Source organism: Amphimedon queenslandica, unplaced genomic scaffold, assembly GCF_000090795.2.
Source record: "Amphimedon queenslandica unplaced genomic scaffold, v1.1 AMPQUscaffold_13182, whole genome shotgun sequence".
Lineage (NCBI taxonomy): Eukaryota > Metazoa > Porifera > Demospongiae > Haplosclerida > Niphatidae > Amphimedon > Amphimedon queenslandica.
In genome coordinates this window covers 65145-88258 of record NW_003546582.1, presented here as the reverse complement: position 1 = coordinate 88258, position 23114 = coordinate 65145, and the positions used below count along the sequence as shown (strand labels likewise).

Here is a 23114-nt window from a genome sequence, read left to right as displayed (position 1 = left end):
TAATGAATGCACCAGTAGGATATACACTGATGGGAATAACCAGTATTACTGATACTACAATTGTAATATACAGCATCACAATACAGCAATTTTTACAAGATGGGCAGCATTTGGCATTGTTTTCCTCATCTTCATTTTCCTCATGATCCTTACAATCCTCCAGATGAGCTGGTTTGATACATTGGCAAGTGATAAAACTAAGAAATTTCAAACAGCCAGGTACGCAGCTGATAGTGCAACCTGGACAGTATAATAAATGATTATTATTATAACATTACTTCTTACTTGAACAAAAGCACTCACAACTACCCATTGAACCAGAATTAATCTTCTATTCTTGTTTATCCACAAATTTCTTGGTAAACCCCAGTATTATCACAACAAGAACTATATAGGCTTACCTGCAGCATTCAAAAGAAAAACAAGTGTATAAGGTCAAAGTTGCTATGGCAATGTACCATTAACTGTGAATATGAATCATTATGAATATCAAAGTGATTGAATTATGATGATAAACAACTACAATTTACAACAAAAAAGCAAAAAATGTGAGCAAGATCAATCTATTATACCAATAGAAATGGGATTTTATGATAATCTGAATATAAACAACTATTGTATGAGCCACAATTATAGTCAGTAATGTGTATATATCATACAATGGAATTTAGTACATGTGTTTATGTTACAACTGAGAGTATCATGGAGTTTTAATAATGATAAATACTAACTAAGCACTTACAAAACGGACTTTCCACTTACCTATATACAAAATGTCATGTTAGATTTGCCTTTATAGCAATAAATTTACAATCACTTGGTATTATAACTTATGGTCATGAGGGCCCTTAGACTATTTTTGTGTGATATTAAGCTGTTATGGTATTAGCTAACATGTATCATGCTGCATTTCATGAATAATGTAAAGTTACTTTAGAAGTCATACATCAAAAGAGTGATGAATATTACTATTGCTATAGTAACATTGCAACTCCTTCCTACTAATAACATGTAAACAACACAATAATGTCTTCTACCTTCAATTTTATGTATTCACTAACATTTTCTGCTTCTAATGTAATAACAAGTATCATTCATCAAACAAAAATAGTAGATTAGTCAGCCAAAAAATGTTAAAGTTAAGTAAAGCAGCAGTACATCTATATACCTCTGAATCAGCTTATAATATTTACTTTCAGTTTATTTGAAATCGTATTGAGATTGTATTTAATTGCTCTAATTCTATTATTAGGCAAACATTGCTTGTTTGTTTTTAGAATAATTTATTTGTACAAGAATCAACTAGTAATAAATCACATAAAATAATTAAAAAAGTTTCTAATGGCAGCAACTAGCAAAATAATAATGATAATAAAATTAATTTATAATAATAACAATGACAAAAAAATAATAAATTAGTCAGAGGAAGAGATCAATAATAATACTAATAATAATATTAATAATAATAATAATAGTAATAAACTACAGCAGCAAAAGGTAATAGCAAAATACACGTGTCATCAAAAAAATTTTTGTGTAAAAGCTAAGCCTGAAAATCAGTTGACCTAACACTGGTTATTAAACTAACTACAATACCAACGAATGCAAAAGCAATGGACAAATAAGCAATATTTAAATTAAAAGGAATGCTAGCACACAATATACGTAACCTGAAGCTAAACTTTTGCCTCTTCATAGACTCAGCAAACTGTGGTATGATATCATCAGGGAGATTACTGAGCTTGTACTTGTTGCTAATCTTTCATATAACACGTTGTCTTGTCCTGGTAACACTAGCAGCTCTGAGGCAAGGATGAAGTAGAAAGAAGCACTCCAGTACACTGTACATGAAGAGGAATCCAATCTCAGCTTCATGGAACTCTATTCCAATTTGTACGTGTTTATGTTAGCTTTAACAAGAAGTGTAATAGCATCAATGAACAATGTTATAACCATAAAGGTTGATATTATGTGGAATACCCAGTGGAATAAAAACCAAAACTGAATCCAGTTTAGTGTTGCTTTTGCTTTTTCAACGAAATTTTTATCACGTTGAATGAGATATGCCAAAACCTTCTTTTCTTTAGTATTTAACTCTGTTGCTTTGCAGTTGTTATCAATATATGTATTAACTTCTTCAGGAAGATCAGAGGCAGGTTTGTATTCCTTGTTGATATGAATGACAGATAGTTCTATTTCTTCACATCTTCTTTGTATTCCGTACATTAACTTTGAGAATATACAGCAACTGACCAGATTACGATACAATGAAATGAAATAGAGAACAAGAGCAGTAATTTCATAGCCATATGCACTGTTGCTCTTGTCGTGCTCTAGTGATGAAAGAAGGACAGCTGCTGTGATGGTGATGAGTGATAGTCCAACGATGAGCCAAATAATGAAATGCCATGATCTTGCACCTTGTAATGGAGTTCTGGTTCGATCATCACGCTTTTCAAAAAAGCTATATTTGTCTTCCTTAGGTGTCTCACCTGTCTCTGCTGAGCAACAGAATTTCTTCAATACCCTTTTTGCCATGACTTCTTTTTCTTTTTTCGGTTCTTTCTTTAATTCATAAATGTCATCTATGTAAGAGGAATCAAAGTTATCTTCTTTATCGCAATAATCATCAAAAGGATCTAATGGCATTATGCTATTGTTATTGCTTTTATTATCATTGCCATTCATGACACCACAGCAGGATTCCTTAAAACCCTTCCATGCACTATTGATACAATTATTGATGCAATCCCAGCGCATCAAGTACAGTGCCCATAATGAGATTATAAAGAGAATATGAGACACAACATTAGCTGTTGTTGAAAATAATAGTGCTACCTTACTAAAATCTATAAACTCTTGCATCAATCCTCTTTTGACATCTATAAACAACAATAATAAGTCACATAATTTTGATTATGTCATTTATGTGTATACCTGTATCAAGTGTGTCTGTATCTCTCAATACAATTTTAGCTAGTTCAGATTTATTACTTTTTTTGAATGGTTCCACTGTAAAGCAGATGCCTGTGCCATTTTCATATGGACATTCCTTCCATTCATAAATAAAAAAAGCAAGTGGTATTGCATGTATTGAAATGCCAACAAGTGATGCAAGCAGCATAAGATAACAGTGTGTGGCTCTGCACCAGGTTCCTACTGTACAAGATTTTTTTTGACTTCTTTTCTTTAGCTTTGGTTGAGGTATGTATTGAAATGTTAAACAGCTCAAAATTGTCAGCAATACTATACTTATCCATTTTCCTATAAAAGAATGAGATTATTGTGCATTTACATTTAGTGATCCTACATGCATACCTGTAGCTGAAAAGCAGCCAACATCTTTATCTTCTGGTGTGTGGCTGCCAGGTGAGGTTGTATCAACAGTTGTATCACTTCCAGTTATTATTATTGTCATTTCACCAGTTGTTGTTGTTATAGTACCAGTTGTTATTTGTTGTTTATCACCAGTTTTTGTTGTTGTTTCACCAGTTGTTGTTATTTCTGTAGCACCAGTTGTTGTTATTATTGTAGTAGTATCACTTTTTTCTGGCCCTCTGGTTTATCATCTGGTTTAAACTGCTTATAAAACCTGTTCAATCTATGATAAAATTATACCATTTTTCATAACTTCAGGTTTAGCTTGTTCTTTATCTTCTTTGATAGGAAAAAGAAGTAGATCTAAGTGAAACTTATTATTGTCTATAGTTTAACAGTACCTTCTTTTTTTGGCTCATCACTATGAGTAGAAAGTGGTGATGATCTACCTATAAACTGTTTATAAACTGATCAAATTAATATTGTATTGTACTAGTAGGATCCATCATTGCATTTTCATTGCCGTCCTTTTTGCTGATACCATTAGTTGATTTAGTAGCCATGTTGCTGTATGGAAACTAGCATGCGCCCAAGAGTTTTTCTTATTGCTACGGAAACATTTTGACATTAACTTTAATATTTATGCATTACCAGTAAGTGTGTTTTATGTTGTTATGGTAACAGGTATCATGTTACCAAGAATCATAAAATGCATTTCATGAATAATGTTAAGTTACTTCAGAAGTCATACATCAAAAGAGTGATGAATATTACTATTGCTATAGTAACATCCTTGTTACTAAAAACAATAATACTGTAAACAACATAATAATGTCTTCTGTCAAGCATCTTCCTTTAATTCAATGCGTTAACTGACATTTTCTGCAATAACTTCTACTATAATAACAAGCATCATTAATCAAAAAAATAGTAGATATAGTCAGCCAAAAAATGTAAAGTTAAGTAAAAGCAGCAGTACAACAAAAGAGAATAAATAATATAACTATATATGTATAGCGTATAATAAGTAATAATAACATAATAATATATTAATCAGTGACAGTAGTGATTAGAGTCACTACACTACTAACAAAACCAAAGGCAATAGACAAATAAGCAATGTTTAAATTAAAAGGAATACTAGCACACAATATACGTAACCTGAAGCTAAACTTCCTCCTCTTCATTGACTCAATAAACTCTGGTATAACATTACAAGTAGTACCTTTAAGATTATTTAAATTAGTAAACTTGTAAGCTTCATCACTGATTCGTTTTATCAAACGTTTTCTTGTCCTGGTAACACTAGCAGCTCTTAGACAAGGATAAACTAACACAAAACACTGCACTAGACTGTACAAGAATAGGAATACTATCTGTACTGGATGAAACCCAACTCCTTCCTCTAAATGTGGTACCCTATCCTTAACATGAAGTGCCACTGCATCAATAAGTACAGTGAGTATCATGAAGGTTGATATTATGTATAGTACCCAATGGAGTAGGAACCATAGTTGAAGCCAGCTAAGTGTTGCTACTGCTGTATTTACAAAATATTTGTCACGTTCCTTGAGATACTTCAATGCTAGCTCTTTCTTACCATCAGGACAATTTGTCTTGTTATGTTCCTCTATTAATTCTTTCATAGCGTAGGCATATCTTGTAGCTTGTGCTTTTATTCTTTCTTTCCTCTCATTGTCCTGTGTAATGAAAGGCTGCTTCTTAATATCACCAAATTGTACTTTGTTTATTGCATTTATAACTGACTCCTCCATTCTCTTCATCTTCTTCACAGTTTCAGAGTCATTCTTCTCATCAATGGCATTGTTAAATGTAGTGATACCTCCACCTATGCGACTATTAATGGAATCTTTTATATTTTTACACACTGCCTGAGCTGCAATTCGAACTAAATTCCGAACTACATCCTGAGCTGCATCCTGATTTTGATTTGAATTTACATGTTCATTGACTTCCTTCAGAAAACAATTAGCCAGACTATATGCTAAATTCTCATCGTCTGATGATTTAGCAAATTTAATCATTTCAGTAGCAGCTGTTTCAAGCTCAGACTTAAATCCTGTTTCTACATATTCTTTTATTTTGTTATTATCATTATTGTTAATATTGTCATTAGTGTAATATACATACATTTCTATTTCTTCACATTTTCTCTGTATAGCGTACATCAACTTTGAGAATATAAAGCAACTGACAATAGTACGGACTAATGACCAGGCATAGCATAATGTCGTTGAAAACTCCCATATATCGATTTGATTGTACTGATATTGACAGTAAAAAAATACAAAACCAACTGCAACCATCATAAACAACCCAATAGCAAACCATGTGCTGTAATGACATAATCTCTCACCTTGAAGTAATGTACTGGTACTGGTGTCTTGCTGGGAGAAAAAAATTTCTTTTTCTTGTTGTCTCGTTTGAGAAGGGTCCCCGGGTTGACCCGTTTGAGAAGGGTCCCCGGGTCGACCCGTTTGAGAAGGGTCCCCGGGTCGACCCGTTTGAGAAGGGTCCCCGGGTCGACCCGTTTGAGAAGGGTCCCCGGGTCGACCCGTTTGAGAAGGGTCCCCGGGTCGACCCGTTTGAGAAGGGTCCCCGGGTCGACCCGTTTGAGAAGGGTCCCCGGGTTGACCCGTTTGAGAAGGGTCCCCGGGTTGACTCGTTTGAGGAGGGTTCGGTTGTCTCGTAGGAGGCTCTTGTATTATTTTTACTTGTTCAAGTTTATGCTGATACACAACAGCAATTGAAGTAGGTTCAATAAATTCATTTTCATCATAATCATCAAAAGGATCTAATGGTATCACATTCTTATCATCAGCTTCATCTCTTGTACAGCAGCAGTACAGTTTACATTTCTTCCACCAGCTCCAGTTCAGTTCACGTGACCACTTGTAATGCCTGCAGAATAGACAGACCAGTGCCCATATGAAGAACAGTTGTGACACTCCATTAGCTGTTGTTGAGAACAATATAGCTATCTTAGTAAGATCAAGAAACTCCTGAACCTCATGAGAATTATTAGCATTTATCAGTCCATCTATTGTTAATGAATAGTTATTTAATATGTAATGTATTAAATAATCTCACACTTACCTCCAGTATCTCTCAGTACAATATCTGGTCCAGCATTTTCATTTATTGTAATAGTGAAACAAATCTCTCCTTCACTGTTGCTGTATTTGTATGGTGTACAGTTAGCCCACCCAGCAATGAATGCACTAGTAGGATATACACTGATGGGAATAACCACTAATACTGATAGTACAATTGTAATATACAGCATCACAATACAGCAATTTTTGCCAGATCTTTTACAAGTACAGCAGCTACAGCAGCAGGATGGGCAGCATTTGGCATCATTTTCCTCACCATCCTCTAGTTCAGCTGGTTTGATGCATTGGCAGGTGATAAAACTAAGAACTTTCAAAAAACCAGGCACCCAGTGGGTAGTGCAAGCTGGACAGCCAGGTTCTATATAACAAATAATATAATAATAATTGATTATTATACAACAAACACCTACTTGGTAAAAAGCACTTCTTACAGTAGTCAGTACAACCCATTATTAGTTGAATCAAATACTGTAAAAAGCATTATCTACCATCATGTTATACTACAGACTTACCTACAGTACAGCATATGTGGGAATATTATCATAAGACAATCTACTATCACATTTCTACATCACCTTTAGTAGTACCACTCTCTTGCTTTGTTCCTGTCTAGGGCTGCATGTTTCTTCTTCATTTCCCACTATGAATAATGTAATACTGAACCATTGCAATGTACATGTAATGTACACTATAAGAGTAAAATTTAATTTATTATTGAATCTTGTGTTAAAGAACTGTGAAATGGGTAAGTATATTGTTTCCTATACCAGCACATGATGATAGCAATACATATATTAACATGATGTATCATGAGGAGAGACAAGAGAAGTGGGTGAGATCATTAGTAGTACATACACTGTGTAGTAGAAGTGATGTGAATGCTATGATAAAAGTGAAGGAATAAACTAACAATGAAAGCATCGGGTGTCTGTAGTGATAAGGTGTCTAGTCTTCATAGCCAGACTATCCACTCTTCATAGCCAGACTATCCACTCCTTTTTCACTCTACAGTCTACTGTCCAAAAGTCAAAAAGAGGTGGAGAGTCTGGCTATGCAAGACCAATAAGTGTCTAATAATAGTAACATAATACATCTATTAATAGTAACAGTCACAAAATACATAAATGAGGACTGAGTGTATAATACATTGTTAGTGTAGAAGTAAATAATACTCCAGTTTTATGTTTTTAAGTTTTGTTTTCTTCCAGAGACCCACTCATTAAACACTGCCCTATTAATAATAATAATAATAATAATAATAATAATAATCAATTCTGCCTCCCTACCTGCAGTGGTTCACTATACAGTCATTGGAGCAGTACTTGTATCCTCTCTCCTCTTCATATGAGGACATGTTGTAGCAACCAACAGCAACACACATACCATCAGTCTTCCTCCTTTTAACTATACAAACAACATCAATCAATAATACTAATATGTTACTATTTTTTAAAGTTGCTCAAAAACCAGGCCAAAGTACATGGTTTCAGGCCAAATTTCGTCAAAATTGAAAAGTAAAGAATTTGCCATTTTTATATTTTTTCTAATGCATATACATGTACTTATGTTGTGTAGAAAGTTTGAGCTAATACTGATCAAATTTGCATTCTTTACTAACATTTAAAGTTACTCACTACACTCTTATTGCCCTCAAGCCCCACCTCTTAGCCCCACCCCCTTAACTCCACCTATTATTTCTTCATTGGTTCCTTCTTTGCTTCCTTTCCTCGGTCTCTTGTTAGTCGGTTTAGTAGGGACTGATAAAGTGGGCGTGGCACTAGCAGTAGGCGTGGTTGGTGTAGTGGGTGTGTCCTGCCTATGAGATTGAGATTGTTTCATTTCCTCTTGTTTATCATAATACTTCTGTAAAGAGAAAGAAATTATAAATTGAGGGAAATTCACTACAATAATATTATTATTCTTGTCATTTTGTACATGTATACAGTATAGTCTCTCTTAATGGACACTCTCTATAGCGTACACCTCCATTTAACGGACAGCACCTAGTGTACCAATTACATTCCTTACTGTATAAAATAACCTCCACATAAAGGACACCTCTGTATAACAGAGACACTTTCAAAATGTCCATTATAGCAAGGCTAGTCTGTATACATCAGTAGTTACCTTCTTTCCTTCTTGTCCTAGTACATTCCACATTGATGATACTATCTTGGACACTTCAGAAAATGGCAACTAATTAATGAATAAATAATAATTATTATTTATTAATTATTAATGATTATTGGTTAACGTACATTAGGATTCTCCTCAATAACTTTATGATAAACGTCAGAGAAATAATAATTGAATGCAGTGGGAGGCCTGGAGAGAGAGAGAGAGAATAATAATAATAATAATAATGATACATGTCATGTAGTAAGTATTATAGTTACTGTATATCAGTACATCATGAACACACTACAGTCAGTAATACTACACGTACATACAATTATTATTATTATACCCTACAGTACACACATTCATTACTGATACTATACACATTATTAACGAATGAATATATGTATGAAGGTACATTATGTACATTATACCAGTGAGTGTGTGTACATGTACATCATTATACTGCACCTCTTCTCCTGGTCTTTCTTCTTCTTACCAGCACCAGCACCAGTGCCATTACCACCAGCAGCAGTACTAACAGCACTAGCACTACTACTACTAGCAGTGGTGGTGTTATTAGTAGTGTGTGGTTGAGAGGGTCCAGTAGCAGTAGGAGGAGGAGGAATGGAGAATGAAGGAGGGAGGGAAGCACCAGGTGTAGTCTAAATAATATCATAATAATAATAATGGAGTCAGTATATCATGGACTATAGTACAGGGACTTTGGACTGACTTTTGAGTAACTTTTCAAATTTTTAAAAAGTCTAAACTTGATCGAAATCAGCTCAAACTTTCTACACAGCATAAGGACATCAATATGTATCCAAAAATGTAATAAAAATTTGGTGTGATTTCGGAGCCATTTTTACACAAAAACATGGACTATAGCCTTGGGTATTTTTCAGATTTTTGGCATTTACTTAAAATGGCCGTAACTTAGAAAATTGAAGTCAGAATCAGCTCAAACTTTCTACACAGCATAAGGACATCAATATGTACCAGAAAATGTAACAAAATTGGAGAATTCTCTCCTAATAATTTTTAACAAAATTTGCCTGTGACCCTGTATTATAGTACAGGGACTTTGACCCAATGCTTGAGTAACTTTAAATCAATGTAAGTGTGTGTATATTAACCTGTGGTGGTGGTGGTTCATTGTTAGTTGTGTTCTCATCAGTGCTGGGGGTTGTCCCTGTCATTATGTTCAGTATTTGATGTTTCAGTAATTGATTAATAGCATCTATTGATGGCTGCTGTAGCCCCGCCCCTAATGAGACTCCGCCCCCTCCAGTACTGGCCGACTGCTGCTGAAGTAATGATGATAACTGAGACTGTAACTCTCTCAACTGGTTGGACGTTATAGTGAGGGTAGTGCCGGGACTGAGGGTGGGCGGGGCTGGAGTAGGAGGGGCTTGAGGTAGAGGAGAAGGAGAATGTAAACGAACTTCATTCAATAGAACAGAATCATCTTTCTATAAGAGAAAACATTATTAGTATCATTAGTATATTATTAGTATCATTAGTATATTATTAGTATATTGTCAGTATATTATTAGTATACCAGTACATGTACATGTAGGTAAGATATGTACATGTACATAATATTTATCATTAACTACTGATGGTTGTTAGGCTGAGGTTAATTAACTGCTGTATTTATAGATATAGACATTTTTAAACAAGAAATGATTATGAAACTTGTACACTATATCTTAAGCAATCCGATTGGTCAATTACATCTAGATATGACACTATTATTATTATTATTATTATTTACCTGTATGTTATATTGTCTATTATATCTCTGGGTCATTGCCTGCTGTATTGAAGCGTAATTCACAGCATTACTAGTTATTAAATAATTAATCTGCTCATTACTGAGAGTGTCCAGTGACAGTGGGTTTATATCAATAATGGAAGGACCAGTACTATCAATAGGTCCATTACTAGTGCCGTTAGTGGTGGGTGTGGTCTCCACAGAGCCACACCCACCAATATAGAGTGTATGAGTTTGTAACAGTGTTATTAGCAGTGTCTCAATGTTATCAATATTAGGGGCGAGGGGGGAGAGGTAGGGCGTGGTCTCTGTAGGGGGTGGGGCTCCTTCTGTGGGCGTGGTTTGAGTAGACATTGGATCATCGTCCAAAACCTAATAATAATAATAACACAATCATCATATGATAATAATAATAATAATAACATTGATTTTACATAATTTTGAGTCCTCTATAGACCTCTCGAGCTGTGAATGACTAGGTGTATGAATATCATTATTTTAAGATACGGTATCCACCTACACATAATAATTGGCCGCCATTTTGGACGGCAAGATTCAATGCAGAAGGAATGGAGTAAACTATTAAAATGATTTGTCTAGGAGGTCTGGAGCTCTTTCAAGCTACAAAAGTTGGTTGGAAGAAAGAATGGATGCAACCAAGCATCTCATAAAACAGATTTGGTGCAGTGTGCAGTAAATTCTTTACTATAGCTTGATTTCTGCTTTTGCTCATTGGTTCACCATAGAAAGTTGCCGTCCATGGAATTCATTTACTTCTCCACCACACCCACTGCCGTATTTACTCTAGTGACGTAGTTCATTCTCACCTCAAGAGGTCTATAGCTGGTCATTGGTTGGTTTAATTTGGTGAATTTGTGTTCATGTGTCATTGAGCATGTACAGAATGGATCACAATGACTGGTTTTAGGTTAACGAGTAGATATCAAAATGCCAAATTTGATAAACTTTAATTACCAGCTAATATATACAGTACATAATGTGGAAAATCATGGAAGTAGTGAAGATTAAAGCAGCAGATTCATAAAAAAATATAGGCTACCAATTGCAATAAACTAACAAAACTTGATACATAAGTATATTGCTACTGTTAATAATAAACACATAATTCATTACCTTGCAATAGTTATGCTCAATTTTGAAATGATTGCTTTCGGAAGCCATTTTAAAACAAGCCACGCCTACAAATCTTAAGCTCCACCTTTATTAATAACTAATCACTAGTTATTAATAATAACATGGCGGATGAGAAGGAGCCAGAATCTGATTCTGATGATGAATATTGTCCTAATGAAAGTTAGTGGAGTTGATTTATTTAATGTAATTATTAATTAATATAGAGGAACTGAAAGAATATGAAGAAGAAAGTGCTAAATTAATGAGGTAATAGTAATATTAATAATAATAATAATAGCAATAATAGTGATTAAATGTAATAAAAATTGACAACATATGGCCCAAGATCATGTACTATAGTACAAGGACTTTTGTCCGATTTTTGAGAAACTTTAAAAATTTGTAAAAAATCTAAACTTGGTTGGAATCAGCTTAATCTCTCTACGCTACATAAGTACATGTATATGCATCAGAAAATGTAATAAAATTGAGGAATTTTTTACTTGCCAATTTTAACAAAATTTGACAAAAATCCCTGTACTATAGTACAGGGACTTTTGTTCAATTTTTGAGCAACTTTAAAAAATCATAAAAAATCCAAACTTGATTGGAATCAGCTCAAAATTTCTACACAACATAAGAACATGTATATGCATCAGGGAATGTAATAAAAATGGAGATTTCTTTCCTTTTCATGAATAAAATTATTAATTAATAGAAAGAGGAAAGGTCCTGCCCTTAGTGAAGTGGTTGATGATTTACTGGAGGAGGAGGAGGGGGTGGGGCAGGGGGAGGGGCCAGAGAGAGGAGTAGAGGATGAAGATACAAAGAAGAATAGATTAGATGAAGTGTGGATGAACTTTAAAAAAGAAACAACAAGTACAAGAACAACAAATAGAAAAGAAACAAATAAACAAATTGAGGAAAAAACTGAAGTAATTAATATTATATTAATTAATTTATTTATTTAATTGAAAGGTTTCGTCTGTTCCTATGGAAACAATTAAAATAAAGAAATCGTTTGATTTTGCAGGAGAAGAAGTAATGTTAGTAGATCAAGAAGAAACAGGAATATCATTATTAATGACATTATTATTATTATTATTATTATTATTATTATTATTATTATTATTATTATTAGTGTTGAGAAGGAGGTCCCTGTACAGTCGAATGAAGCAGTTCAGTTTATAAAATCAACAGAAAAGAGTAACAGACCAAGGTAATAATAGTTATTAATAGTTAATTACTGGTTATTAATTAATAGTGTGGGCGGAGTCAGAAGGTCAGGAGGTGCTAAAGCGTTATTGGCATCGTTAAATAAAAAACCAAAACTCTCAACACTAGTAATAATTAATTAATAATTAATTAATAATTAATTAATAATTAATTAATAATTAATTTATTATTATTATTATTATTAGGAGAAGTCTAAATTAGACTGGGACAGTTATAAGAAAGATGAAGGATTAGAGGATGAACTAACCTACCAGACTAAAGACGGGTCAGTATTACCTACTGATCAATACTCCTCCTTTATACTCTACCCTCACATTAAGTGACTATAAACTCACATTACCTCACATTAAGTGACTAGACTCACATTACCCTCACATTAAGTAACTATAAACCAGTTTATGTGTGGACTGCATTGACTCATCTAAAGTAGCTCAAGTGTGTGGTGTAGATAATGAAACTGGTTTAAGTACTGAAGGAGGAGCAGCAGGTGTATTGTATCATTATAAACTGATTTAAACACACTAATACAAGTGGAACCACTTAAGCTGGTTTATAACCACTTGCTTTAACTTGTAAACTAGTGTGTAAGTGTGGTGTAAACTGGGTTTATGACTATAAATTGTGTCTTCTCTCCCTCCCTCCCTCTGTGTGTGTGTGTGTCTCTCTCTCTCTGTCTCTCTCCCTCTCTGTCTCTCTCCCTCTTTCTCAGGTATCTTGATCGTCAGTCCTTCTTAAGTAGAGCTGATGTGAGACAGTTTGAAATAGAGAGAGATGAAAGATTGAAGAGATTTAAAAGACTAAACTAAATACTATTAATATACTACACACACTAACCTCCTCTTATGTAATAATAATATTCACTACAATACAATATTATATTATTGATGGAATGATTTGATACTTGGGTTTATCGCCCCACTTCAGTAATAAGGTTTTATAATCATATTCAGTGTGATTGGCGTGTTCCAGTAACTAACACACATAGACTGATACACCCATCCTTGATATTGCATTGGTAGTACATCTGAACTGCTCTATAATTACAACTCGCCAAATACATTTTCTTGTATCACATGACTATATACAGGAAGTGGTGCCTGTACAAATTGACAAATTCCTCTGGTGGTTATAGCTGTTACAGGCTCTGGTACTTATGCTGTTCTCTAGCTGGTCCTTGTACTGTGTAGTGCATTAGCTAAAGGAGTAGAAGGAGACTTCTCTCCAGTGACTGTCTGATAGTATTCCCTTCACTGTATTGTATATCATTAGTCTATAGCCTGAAGGTAAATTAGATCTCATAGATACCAGGTGTATGAACTATAGTTTAACTTCAATGGGTTTACTGTCTTCTGTCATGCACTGTAAACTATTGTAATAATAATTATTATATCATTATATTTCATGGATGATATTATAGTCTAAATACATGTACCTCACTACCATGAACAGAGAAAGGGGATGGCCCTGGGTTAGTGAATTACTGTAAAATGACCAAATTTAGTCAAAATATGGTCAGTAGTGACAACTGATACTAACTGTAGTAGAGGAGTGGTACCAATCACTATGTACTGATACTACAGACACTACTCATAGCATATAGTGTTAATGATCCATGAATATAATTCAATGATAGTTCAGGTACACATACACTCACTTCTATTGTACTCTTTACCATTAGTCACTGGATAAAGGAACTACTGGACAAGTTGTAGTATCTTAATTACATGTTTAATCCTGTAGCTGTACAGTTTTGCATTAGTGCATGTGTGTCAGGATTAGTGTTAGGTAGTTTGCTATCCTCATGCAGCTAAGAGTGAAGGAGGGCAAGGCTGCATGTGTGTTAGTGCATATTTAAATTAGTCTTGCATATCAATTTATTGATTATTTAGTTCTACTAATTAAACTTGTACGTATACCTTTCTATCACTGAACATGACAATTAATTGCTAAAGACAAAAATAGAAACAAAATAAAGTCTATCTGACCTATTGATTTTTTGTTATAACTTTTGATAAACATGGAATTTAGAAATTTTGTTTGCACCATTAGAATCGCTAGGTCCTTCCCGTCCTTTAGATAAAAAGATCGGGTCAAAATGATAAGGCCTTAGCCTTTTTTGGATGTCCCTGTATAAACTAAATGACATACCTTTGACCGCAATTATGCAGCTAGAACAGCCAGAATAAATTCAGCTGCTACTTATCTGCATCTCTTCCGCGCAACAAAAACAATTCCAAAACCACAAATACGTAAAGAATGCAGATGTGACGTAGTTATTTATTAATTGAAAAAAGCCAGGGGTCAGGTGAAAGTGAATAGACTTTAGTTTTTATTAAAATTACTTTATAAATAATGCTTCATTTCTTGTTCATTTCGGCCAGAGCACAGCACAAATGTATATATACTTAATTCTGTGCATATCAAGTAGTTTCCATGAAATGACCAAATTTAGTATTAATATCTAGAATTACAATAATAACAGTAGCGGAGTAACACTATGAACAGTTATTACATGTGACAATGATAATGATTTATTAAAAATTATAATTCAATGATAGTTCAGGTACACATACACTCACTTCTATTGTACTCTTTACCATTAGTCACTGGATAAAGGAACTACTGGTCTCTAACGTCATTTATAATAATAATAATAATAATTACAAGATGATTGATGTCTCTCAATGGAGAGCAAGTATTGGACTGTGGAACTACTGTCAAGCTGCCTCCAGTAGACCAGCTAATGGCCCCCACTCTCACTCATTCAAAGCTGCAGTAGACAGCAAGTCAGGCAGTACTACATCAGGAGAGAAGACATCTAAACTGCCAGCAGCTCTGTCTCTTATTGTTTCTCTTCTTTTATCTTTATTAAGATATATGAAGCTCATTTTTATTCCTCCAACTGGTAAACAAACTAACAGTATATAATATTATCATACAGTGTATTTACAATAGGTATAATTACTGTTACTGTTATGATCCACTGCCTCCAGTCATTAGTCTTGTTTATAGCTACTATTGGGAGTAGCTCTGACCTGATCTACTATTTGGTTTTACTTCTCCTCCTCCTCTTATCAGGAGATGTTGAACTCAATCCTGGTCCTATGATTGATGATCAACCATCTTGTCCTTACTTTGCAAGATATCTCGAACCACTTGTTGATTGGGAACCATTTGCTCTTTGTCTTCCTGGTGGGATAACACAACTTGATGTTGATATAATTAAAACAAAAGGAAGCTCTTACCTCAGGATGGAGGCATTACATAAGAGATGGTTACAAGTTAATCCTACAACATCATGGAGAGATGTCATTAATGCTTTGAAACAATGTAAAGAGAATGAACTAGCTAGAACTATTGAAGACAAAGTGACAGATCCCACAGCTGGAAGAAGTACTAATGATGATATGGAAGTCAGTACCAGTGATGCTAATCCTGGTCCTATAACAGGTAAACATACACTTAATACAACACTCATTAACTGATACACTACTGCAGGTAATCCAAAGGATATATTAAGGACTCATTCTGATAAATTAGTTCATGCTATTAGTGTGAATCTATACAATGTAACTGATGCACTGTATGCTAAAGAACTGATACCACAACAAACTAAAGAGGAGGCGCATGTATTAGGAATAACTAATTATGAAAAATCTAGTAAACTTATGAATGTCATTGAGCAACAGTTGGAATCCTCTCTTAATCCAGAGCAGTATCTTATTGATATATGTCATGTATTAATAAACCAACAACATCGTACACTAACAGATATTGCTACCTCTATATTACACCAGTTAGGTGAGTGTGTGTGTGTGTACATTATCAGTGATCAATATAGTCATTATATCTCAATACATTAGGTCAGTCTATACCTGATAATGTCACATCCATTAGTTCAATACCTGATCATGTTCAAGGATATGCTGACAATATGAGACAGCACTACAAACACCAACCTATTGTTGCTACAGACTGGCCACCAAGAATTGGAAAAGATTTCTTTGGAAGACTAGCACTAGTAGAAAAACAAGACTCCACCACACAAGCAGAATCAGCTTGGCATCTGCTAAGAGGACAAGTTGATGAAACAGTTAAACTAACTGAAAACAAAGAGATAAGTGTTGAAGATGTCCTCCAACCCACAGATAGTTCTCTGTCTCTCAGAGTAGTAATAGACGGTCCTCCTGGTATTGGCAAGACCACACTCTGTCGTAAACTGTTAAATATGTGGTCTAATGGACCACTTGTACACCAACAGTATGACTTGGTACTTTACTGTCCTTTAAGGAATAGCAAGATAGCTACAGCTACTACACTAGCTGACCTGTTTGTGCGACAACGTTATGAAGTTCCCATGGTAGCTGAATGGTTTGAGAAGAGGAATGGAGAAGGATTACTCATTATCTTTGATGGTTGGGATGAACTAAGTGAACAACTCAGACAGTCGTCATTAGCTGCTAGTATCATTTGTAAAGAGAAGTTAGACCAATGTTCAGTAATTGTTACCTCTCGTAGCTATGCCTCCTCTTCACTTTTGAAAATGGATACTCTCAGTAGACATGTTCAGGTCATTGGGTTTTCTAAGGAAGAAATATCAACAGTAATTATACAAACACTTCAAAAAGATACAAAACTAGCACAAGAACTCATTGATGAAAACACTGAACAAGACATAATAATAAAATCAATAGCAAAATACAAATTTCATTTCACAACTACTCAAAGCAGTAAGGACTCACAACTAGCAGTGAAACTCATTAATGATCTTAAAGTACGAAATGATGTCCAATCATTGTGTTATGTACCACTAGTCTGTTCCATGGTCATCTTAGTTTATTGTAAGGAAGGAGGAAACTTACCAACAACACTCACTCAGCTGTATGAGAACTTTATCCTACAAACTATCAGAAGACATGTTAAAAGACATGACATTAACCCACATACATGTACTTTAGGTAGTCTTTCTTCATTACCATCACAATTAGCTAAACCTTTACAAGAGATGTGTCGATTAGCTTATACTAACCTGGCTAATACAAGAATGACATTCTCTTCACATCAACTACAGTCACTGAGTGAGGCAGTCAAGGAAGACTATCTTGGATTGATGACAAGATTCACAGAATATGACGAGGAGAAGTATCAGTTCCTTCACTTGAGTATACAGGAATTTCTAGCTGCATGGTGGATAGCTAAGCATGAGAAGAAGAGAGAGGAAGTGTTTAAGGATCACTTTGATGATGATCACTTTCGAATGTGTCTGAGGTTTGTGGCAGGTCTAACTCACCTTGAACATGAGAGCTATCAACAGTATTTTAATATACAAAAATTTGACTTACAGTGTAAGAGGAAACGATTGTTTGGATTTGAGACTTGTCATCTCTCCTACTTCTATCAGAATCCTGAAATTAGAATAGGCCCCCTCATACATGTAGATAACCATATCAGATCTCATTATATTGACAATGTTCCGATTCTTCTTCTTCAACTCCTGTATGAATCACAGAACACAACATTATGTCAAGTATTAGCAAACCACTCACTGTGTCTGAATAGAAGAGTATCATTATCATTGTTTGACTTGCTGTGTCTCAGTTATTGTATAAACAATTCCAACACAACATTGCACCTGGAGGATGTACATAATTACATATCACATGAACACACCATATTACTACAGACCCAGTGTAAGGGACTGGAGGTAAGGTTGATTAGAACCTTTGATGCATTAATACACAAATTATTACAATCATCACTTGTATACAATATTCAGGAGTGCTACTGTGATTTAGGATATGATGGTCAATATGTTCCCTGTCTTGTATTGTTACAGTTCCTTGATCTTCCTCAATTGAAGATACTGCACTTAATAATGATCAGTCCTACTATAACAACAGTTGACAATACATACTACACAGACAAGTCCACTGAACTTGAGAAATGTATAGAAATGAATTCAACACTACAAGAAATGAAGATTGAGTATGATGGAAGTGATGAAATAACAAGTACCATTATCAGTGTCATTAGAGGAGTAACAAGAAATAAAACAATAACATCATTAACAATAGATGCTCCTTTTGCTCCTCCTCCTCCTCTACCTGATGGAGTAATAGAGCAGTTACTAAAGGACAACAACACATTACAAGCTCTTTCACTGAAGATACCTGATAAACTCCCACCATCATCACTGAATATAGTAGAGGTGAACACACCACTGACTGCTCTAGAGATAGGATGGTTGAGTAGTAAACTGATCACATCATCACTCCTTCCACATATCAAAGGATTACACTGTCTGATACTACCTGATCCATACCCACCACATCTTCTATTTCTCTCTCATCCCAGTCTACATACACTTACTTTACCACTAGACACAGCTGAGAGTGCTATTGAACTATTTACTATTCTACAAACCAATACTACACTTAAAGCTCTGAGTGTGGTGGAGATAAAGGAGGAGATAGTACATACCACCAGCAGTATGGGTACTAGTCTACAAGACATGCTAACAAAAAATCAAACACTGAAATACCTTGAGATTAATAACTGGTATAGCAGCCTTTCCAGTTCATTCCTGTCCTTCCTAACAACTGGTCTCAGACACAACACCAGTCTACAGCAGTTAAGTGTATCCATTCCACTGAATGAAGAGATAAGAACTTTTATTAATGTCATCTCTCAAAAGAACAATCTCACAGAACTTGAAGTGAACTTCAGACTAGATCAGTCATACAGTAACTGTAGTAGGGAAGAGAAGGAACAAATAATGATGCCATTGTTTTATGAACAGGTACTACCTGCTGTTACTAACATGTTACAGTCACATACAACCATCAGACTACTGAGGATAGAGTGTTGGGATATTAATCAAGAGTCATCTCAACCTAACTGGATAGAACTAGTACAACATTTATATGAAACTATCTTTATCCATCCATCACTTGAATATATTGGGATTAATATACATACTGGATATTCAACTCCTCCTCCTCTCCTGGAGGATACTCTTAAAGATCAAAAGAAGACATTGATTGATAGACACAGAAAAGAACAACCACACAAACCACTACCAATAGTAACGTTAGAAACACATTAATTAATTCCTCTATACATTGTTAGTTAGTTTATAGTTCTTCATTGTTAATTATTTCTTTATTCTTCTCTTCTTCATATTGATAGTGTAGACTCTTCACATCAGTTTGAGATACTTTAGTCCAACCATCTTCTTGTACATGATACACTACACCAGACACAAAGAAATCAATAGAATAACTGATACTACACAATACAACTGGTTCAGTACACACAGTATACACTACAGTATCAGTACAAAATTTGTGGGTAACTTTGGTGAATTAAAACTGCATTTGCCGAAATTGTAGTCTTCAATTTGATAAGGCTGTAACAGTTGCACATGGTCACAATTTTGCTAAAAATTCCTTTTCACCACAAATTCTAACGCTTAAAGGTTTCTAGTTATGGGGAGTTTGAAATAATATTAGTTAATGACACTATTAATTTGTGTCACTTTAATCAAGGATATAATAGACTAACCGGAATTGGTTATGGACCGGAAATCAATTTATGGACCTGTTATAAATTTAAACTAATTTTGGTCTAAACCCATTCTGCTAAAAACCCATTCTGTGTAAAAATTGTGTAAAAATAAAACAAAGACTAGAATAACAAAGTAACCAGTACATTCTCATACAACGATCATTGAACTATTACATTACAAAATAATACGAGAAAAGAGTCATATCTGAATCTGCCACAGGTACACAAAACTGGCCTTCAAAAAGTACTTTTCCGGCTGTATCATGAAGTGGAAAGGTCTAAATAAGTTCTTTTGGTCCTATTCTCATATGAACATAAAAGATGGTAAATCACAATACGATTGAATCCATATACTCCAAGCTATCTTGCCAGCAGAGGTACACAAATGAAAAATGGGCCACATTTAGCAATTCATTGTGACAGCATCGTTAAATATCACCCAAAATGAAAGTAGCAGCTTCCTAATCACTTAGTAATGGTAGTATAACGTTTGGAGGCAGATACAAGCCTTGTTGAGAAAAATAGCAACATTAGTGACTTGCCAAAAGAGTCGGCCATCTTGAAAATGATAACAGAGGTTGCAAAAAGTTTTTATACACAAATGATGCGCTCACGTGATCCCGTAGACAATCTTGGTTACGTTAGTCTATTATATCCCTGTTTTAATTTAACATTTTAAAGCCTCATTCACTAACATTATTATCATTAGCTACAGTCAATATTAAAAGTGAGCAGTTAATTAACTTACAGTTGACCACACCCCCAGAGTAAGAGTCCCTGTATGTAGCATGATAGATAGCTCTCTTCCCTAGCTCCCTCGCCTCCTCTATACTCATGCTCCATTTATAAGTTGAATCAATGACACCATAAGCATAAGTGGATCCAGACCCAACACTGAATATATTATTAGTGAACCTGTTACCATCAGTATCAACGTAATATATACCAGGACCCTATTGGGTGGGAGGGGCAGGGGGAGGGGCTAGTATTATTATTATTAATTATTAATTATTACCTTTTTATCCCAGCCACATATCATAGTGCCCTGTAAGGAATTGGAGAAATACTTTAATTAAATGAGTGGGTGGATCAATTACCATATATGGAGTAATTGTCATAGTGTGTTAAAAATTTAAATTTTTGAGCACTTTTTCTTGAAAATACAAAATTTTAAACACTAGAAAATTTCAAAGTTTATGGACAAACTTTTAATCTTTTCATTCCACCCAAAAAATGACAGTTTGACGTAACCAGAAACCCACCATACATACAATAGTGAGTTATTGTCACTGCCCAAATATGGTAATAATAATTAATATCAATCGTATTAGTACACGCCCACAATCAATTAATAATAATAATAATAATCCATTACCATTGATAGTCCATATCCTTTATAATAAGATACCATATTAGCTAATAGTTTAGAAGCAGCTGCTACTGATATCCTCTCCTTGTTCCGTAACTCATAGATACGACACTCAAATGATAACTGTCTCTCCCAGTAGGCACAGTCAGCAGCTCCTCCAGCCATTGTCCCCAGGAGGTAAGGATTGATCTCTATCACCTTCTTCACAGTCTGGGATGCTACAGGGAATGAAATATAATTAATAAAGTATAATATGTATCTGGAAATGTAATAGAAATGGAGTATTCTCTCTTTTTTATTTTTGGCAAAATTTGGCCCGTGACCCTGTACTGTAGTACAAACGATTTCTGCAGAGCTATCTCAGAAGCTCGTCTTACCCTAACCTAACCTATTCATTTTATCTTATTATTTTTCTCTCACTTATTTCCGTTATTATTATCTCATTTATTAACCTACTATTTATCCTTGTGTTGTATCTATTTTGTAAAAAATGTTTATTTAAGGGCTCAGTTCCCTCCTACACTGTACTATAGTACAGGGACTTTTGTCCGATTTTGGAGCAACTTTAAAAATTCATAAAAAATCCAAATGTGATCGGAATCAGCTCAAACTTTCTACACAACATAAGTACATGTATATGTATCAGGAAATGTAATTAAAATGGAGAATTCTCTACTTTTCATTTTTGGCAAAATTTGGCCTGTGACCCTATACTATAGTACAGGGACTTTTGTCCGATTTTGGAGCAACTTTAAAAATTCGTAAAAAATCCAAACTTGATCGGAATCAGCTCAAACTTTCTACACAACATAAGTACATGTATATGTATCAGGAAATGTAATTAAAATGGAGAATTCTCTACTTTTCATTTTTGGCAAAATTTGGCCTGTGACCCTGTACTATAGTACAGGGACTTTTATCCGATTTTGGAGCAACTTTAAAAATTCGTAAAAAAGCCAATTTTGATCGGAATCAGCTCAAACTTTCTACACAACATAAGAACATGTATATGCATGTATCTATGTATTATTATTATTATTAATTCGACTCATAATTATCATACCAATATAAGATCCAGCAGTAGCCCTTGAATCAACTGCTACTATGACTCCGTGTTGAAACTTAAAAGCTAGTGTTGTGGTGCCATGATTGAACTTGATCTTACAATCACTGGAATCAGACATAAAGGGACTCACGAAATGATGAGGCTGGAGTAGGAGGAACATTATTAATTAACGTAATAATAATTATTACTAATTAATGTTCTCACATCAATCCCAGGTGGTACAGTGAAGCTGTTATTCAAAGGTTGGTAATTATATTCGTGTCCTGGTCCGCACTCCCCGTCCATTAGTATCCCTCTCAAGGATTTACTGCAATATTTATCAGCAAGAACAGACGCCATTTTACTTACAGCAAGTGGTCACTGGTCAAAAAATTAATAATTAACCACACC

General features: G+C 34.5%; 3 protein-coding genes and 1 long non-coding RNA gene across 4 annotated transcripts; 1 reads left to right on the top strand and 3 right to left on the bottom strand.

Annotated features, from left to right (window-relative positions):
- Positions 1 to 2770: 2770 nt before the first annotated feature.
- Positions 2771 to 3404, bottom strand: LOC109584664 (uncharacterized). The gene is made up of 3 exons (XR_002186119.1): positions 3319 to 3404; positions 2938 to 3264; positions 2771 to 2882 (listed from the first exon to the last, which is right to left on the bottom strand). It is a non-coding gene; the product is annotated as an uncharacterized LOC109584664 (long non-coding RNA).
- Positions 3405 to 7543: 4139 nt separating this feature from the next.
- Positions 7544 to 10719, bottom strand: LOC109584667 (TOX high mobility group box family member 4-like). The gene is made up of 8 exons (XM_020000483.1): positions 10354 to 10719; positions 9713 to 10048; positions 9045 to 9238; positions 8714 to 8780; positions 8583 to 8651; positions 8144 to 8318; positions 7742 to 7859; positions 7544 to 7686 (listed from the first exon to the last, which is right to left on the bottom strand). Exons 1-8 carry the CDS (start codon positions 10705 to 10707, stop codon positions 7635 to 7637), a joined length of 1365 nt encoding a protein of 454 aa, XP_019856042.1. The 5' UTR covers positions 10708 to 10719; the 3' UTR covers positions 7544 to 7634.
- Positions 10720 to 11503: 784 nt separating this feature from the next.
- Positions 11504 to 13668, top strand: LOC100639956 (craniofacial development protein 1-like). Its single transcript, XM_020000478.1, has 8 exons — positions 11504 to 11667; positions 11712 to 11754; positions 12206 to 12422; positions 12466 to 12533; positions 12629 to 12706; positions 12752 to 12830; positions 12909 to 12988; positions 13433 to 13668. Exons 1-8 carry the CDS (start codon positions 11610 to 11612, stop codon positions 13527 to 13529), a joined length of 720 nt encoding a protein of 239 aa, XP_019856037.1. The 5' UTR covers positions 11504 to 11609; the 3' UTR covers positions 13530 to 13668.
- A 6091-nt stretch (positions 13669 to 19759) lies between these two features.
- On the bottom strand, positions 19760 to 23099 carry LOC100639829 (proteasome subunit beta type-5-like). The gene is made up of 6 exons (XM_003388916.3): positions 22929 to 23099; positions 22722 to 22866; positions 21665 to 21876; positions 21305 to 21334; positions 21038 to 21242; positions 19760 to 19972 (listed from the first exon to the last, which is right to left on the bottom strand). The coding sequence occupies exons 1-6, from the start codon at positions 23061 to 23063 to the stop codon at positions 19857 to 19859; spliced, it is 843 nt and encodes a 280-aa protein (XP_003388964.1). The 5' UTR covers positions 23064 to 23099; the 3' UTR covers positions 19760 to 19856.
- Between the last annotated feature and the right edge of the window lie 15 nt (positions 23100 to 23114).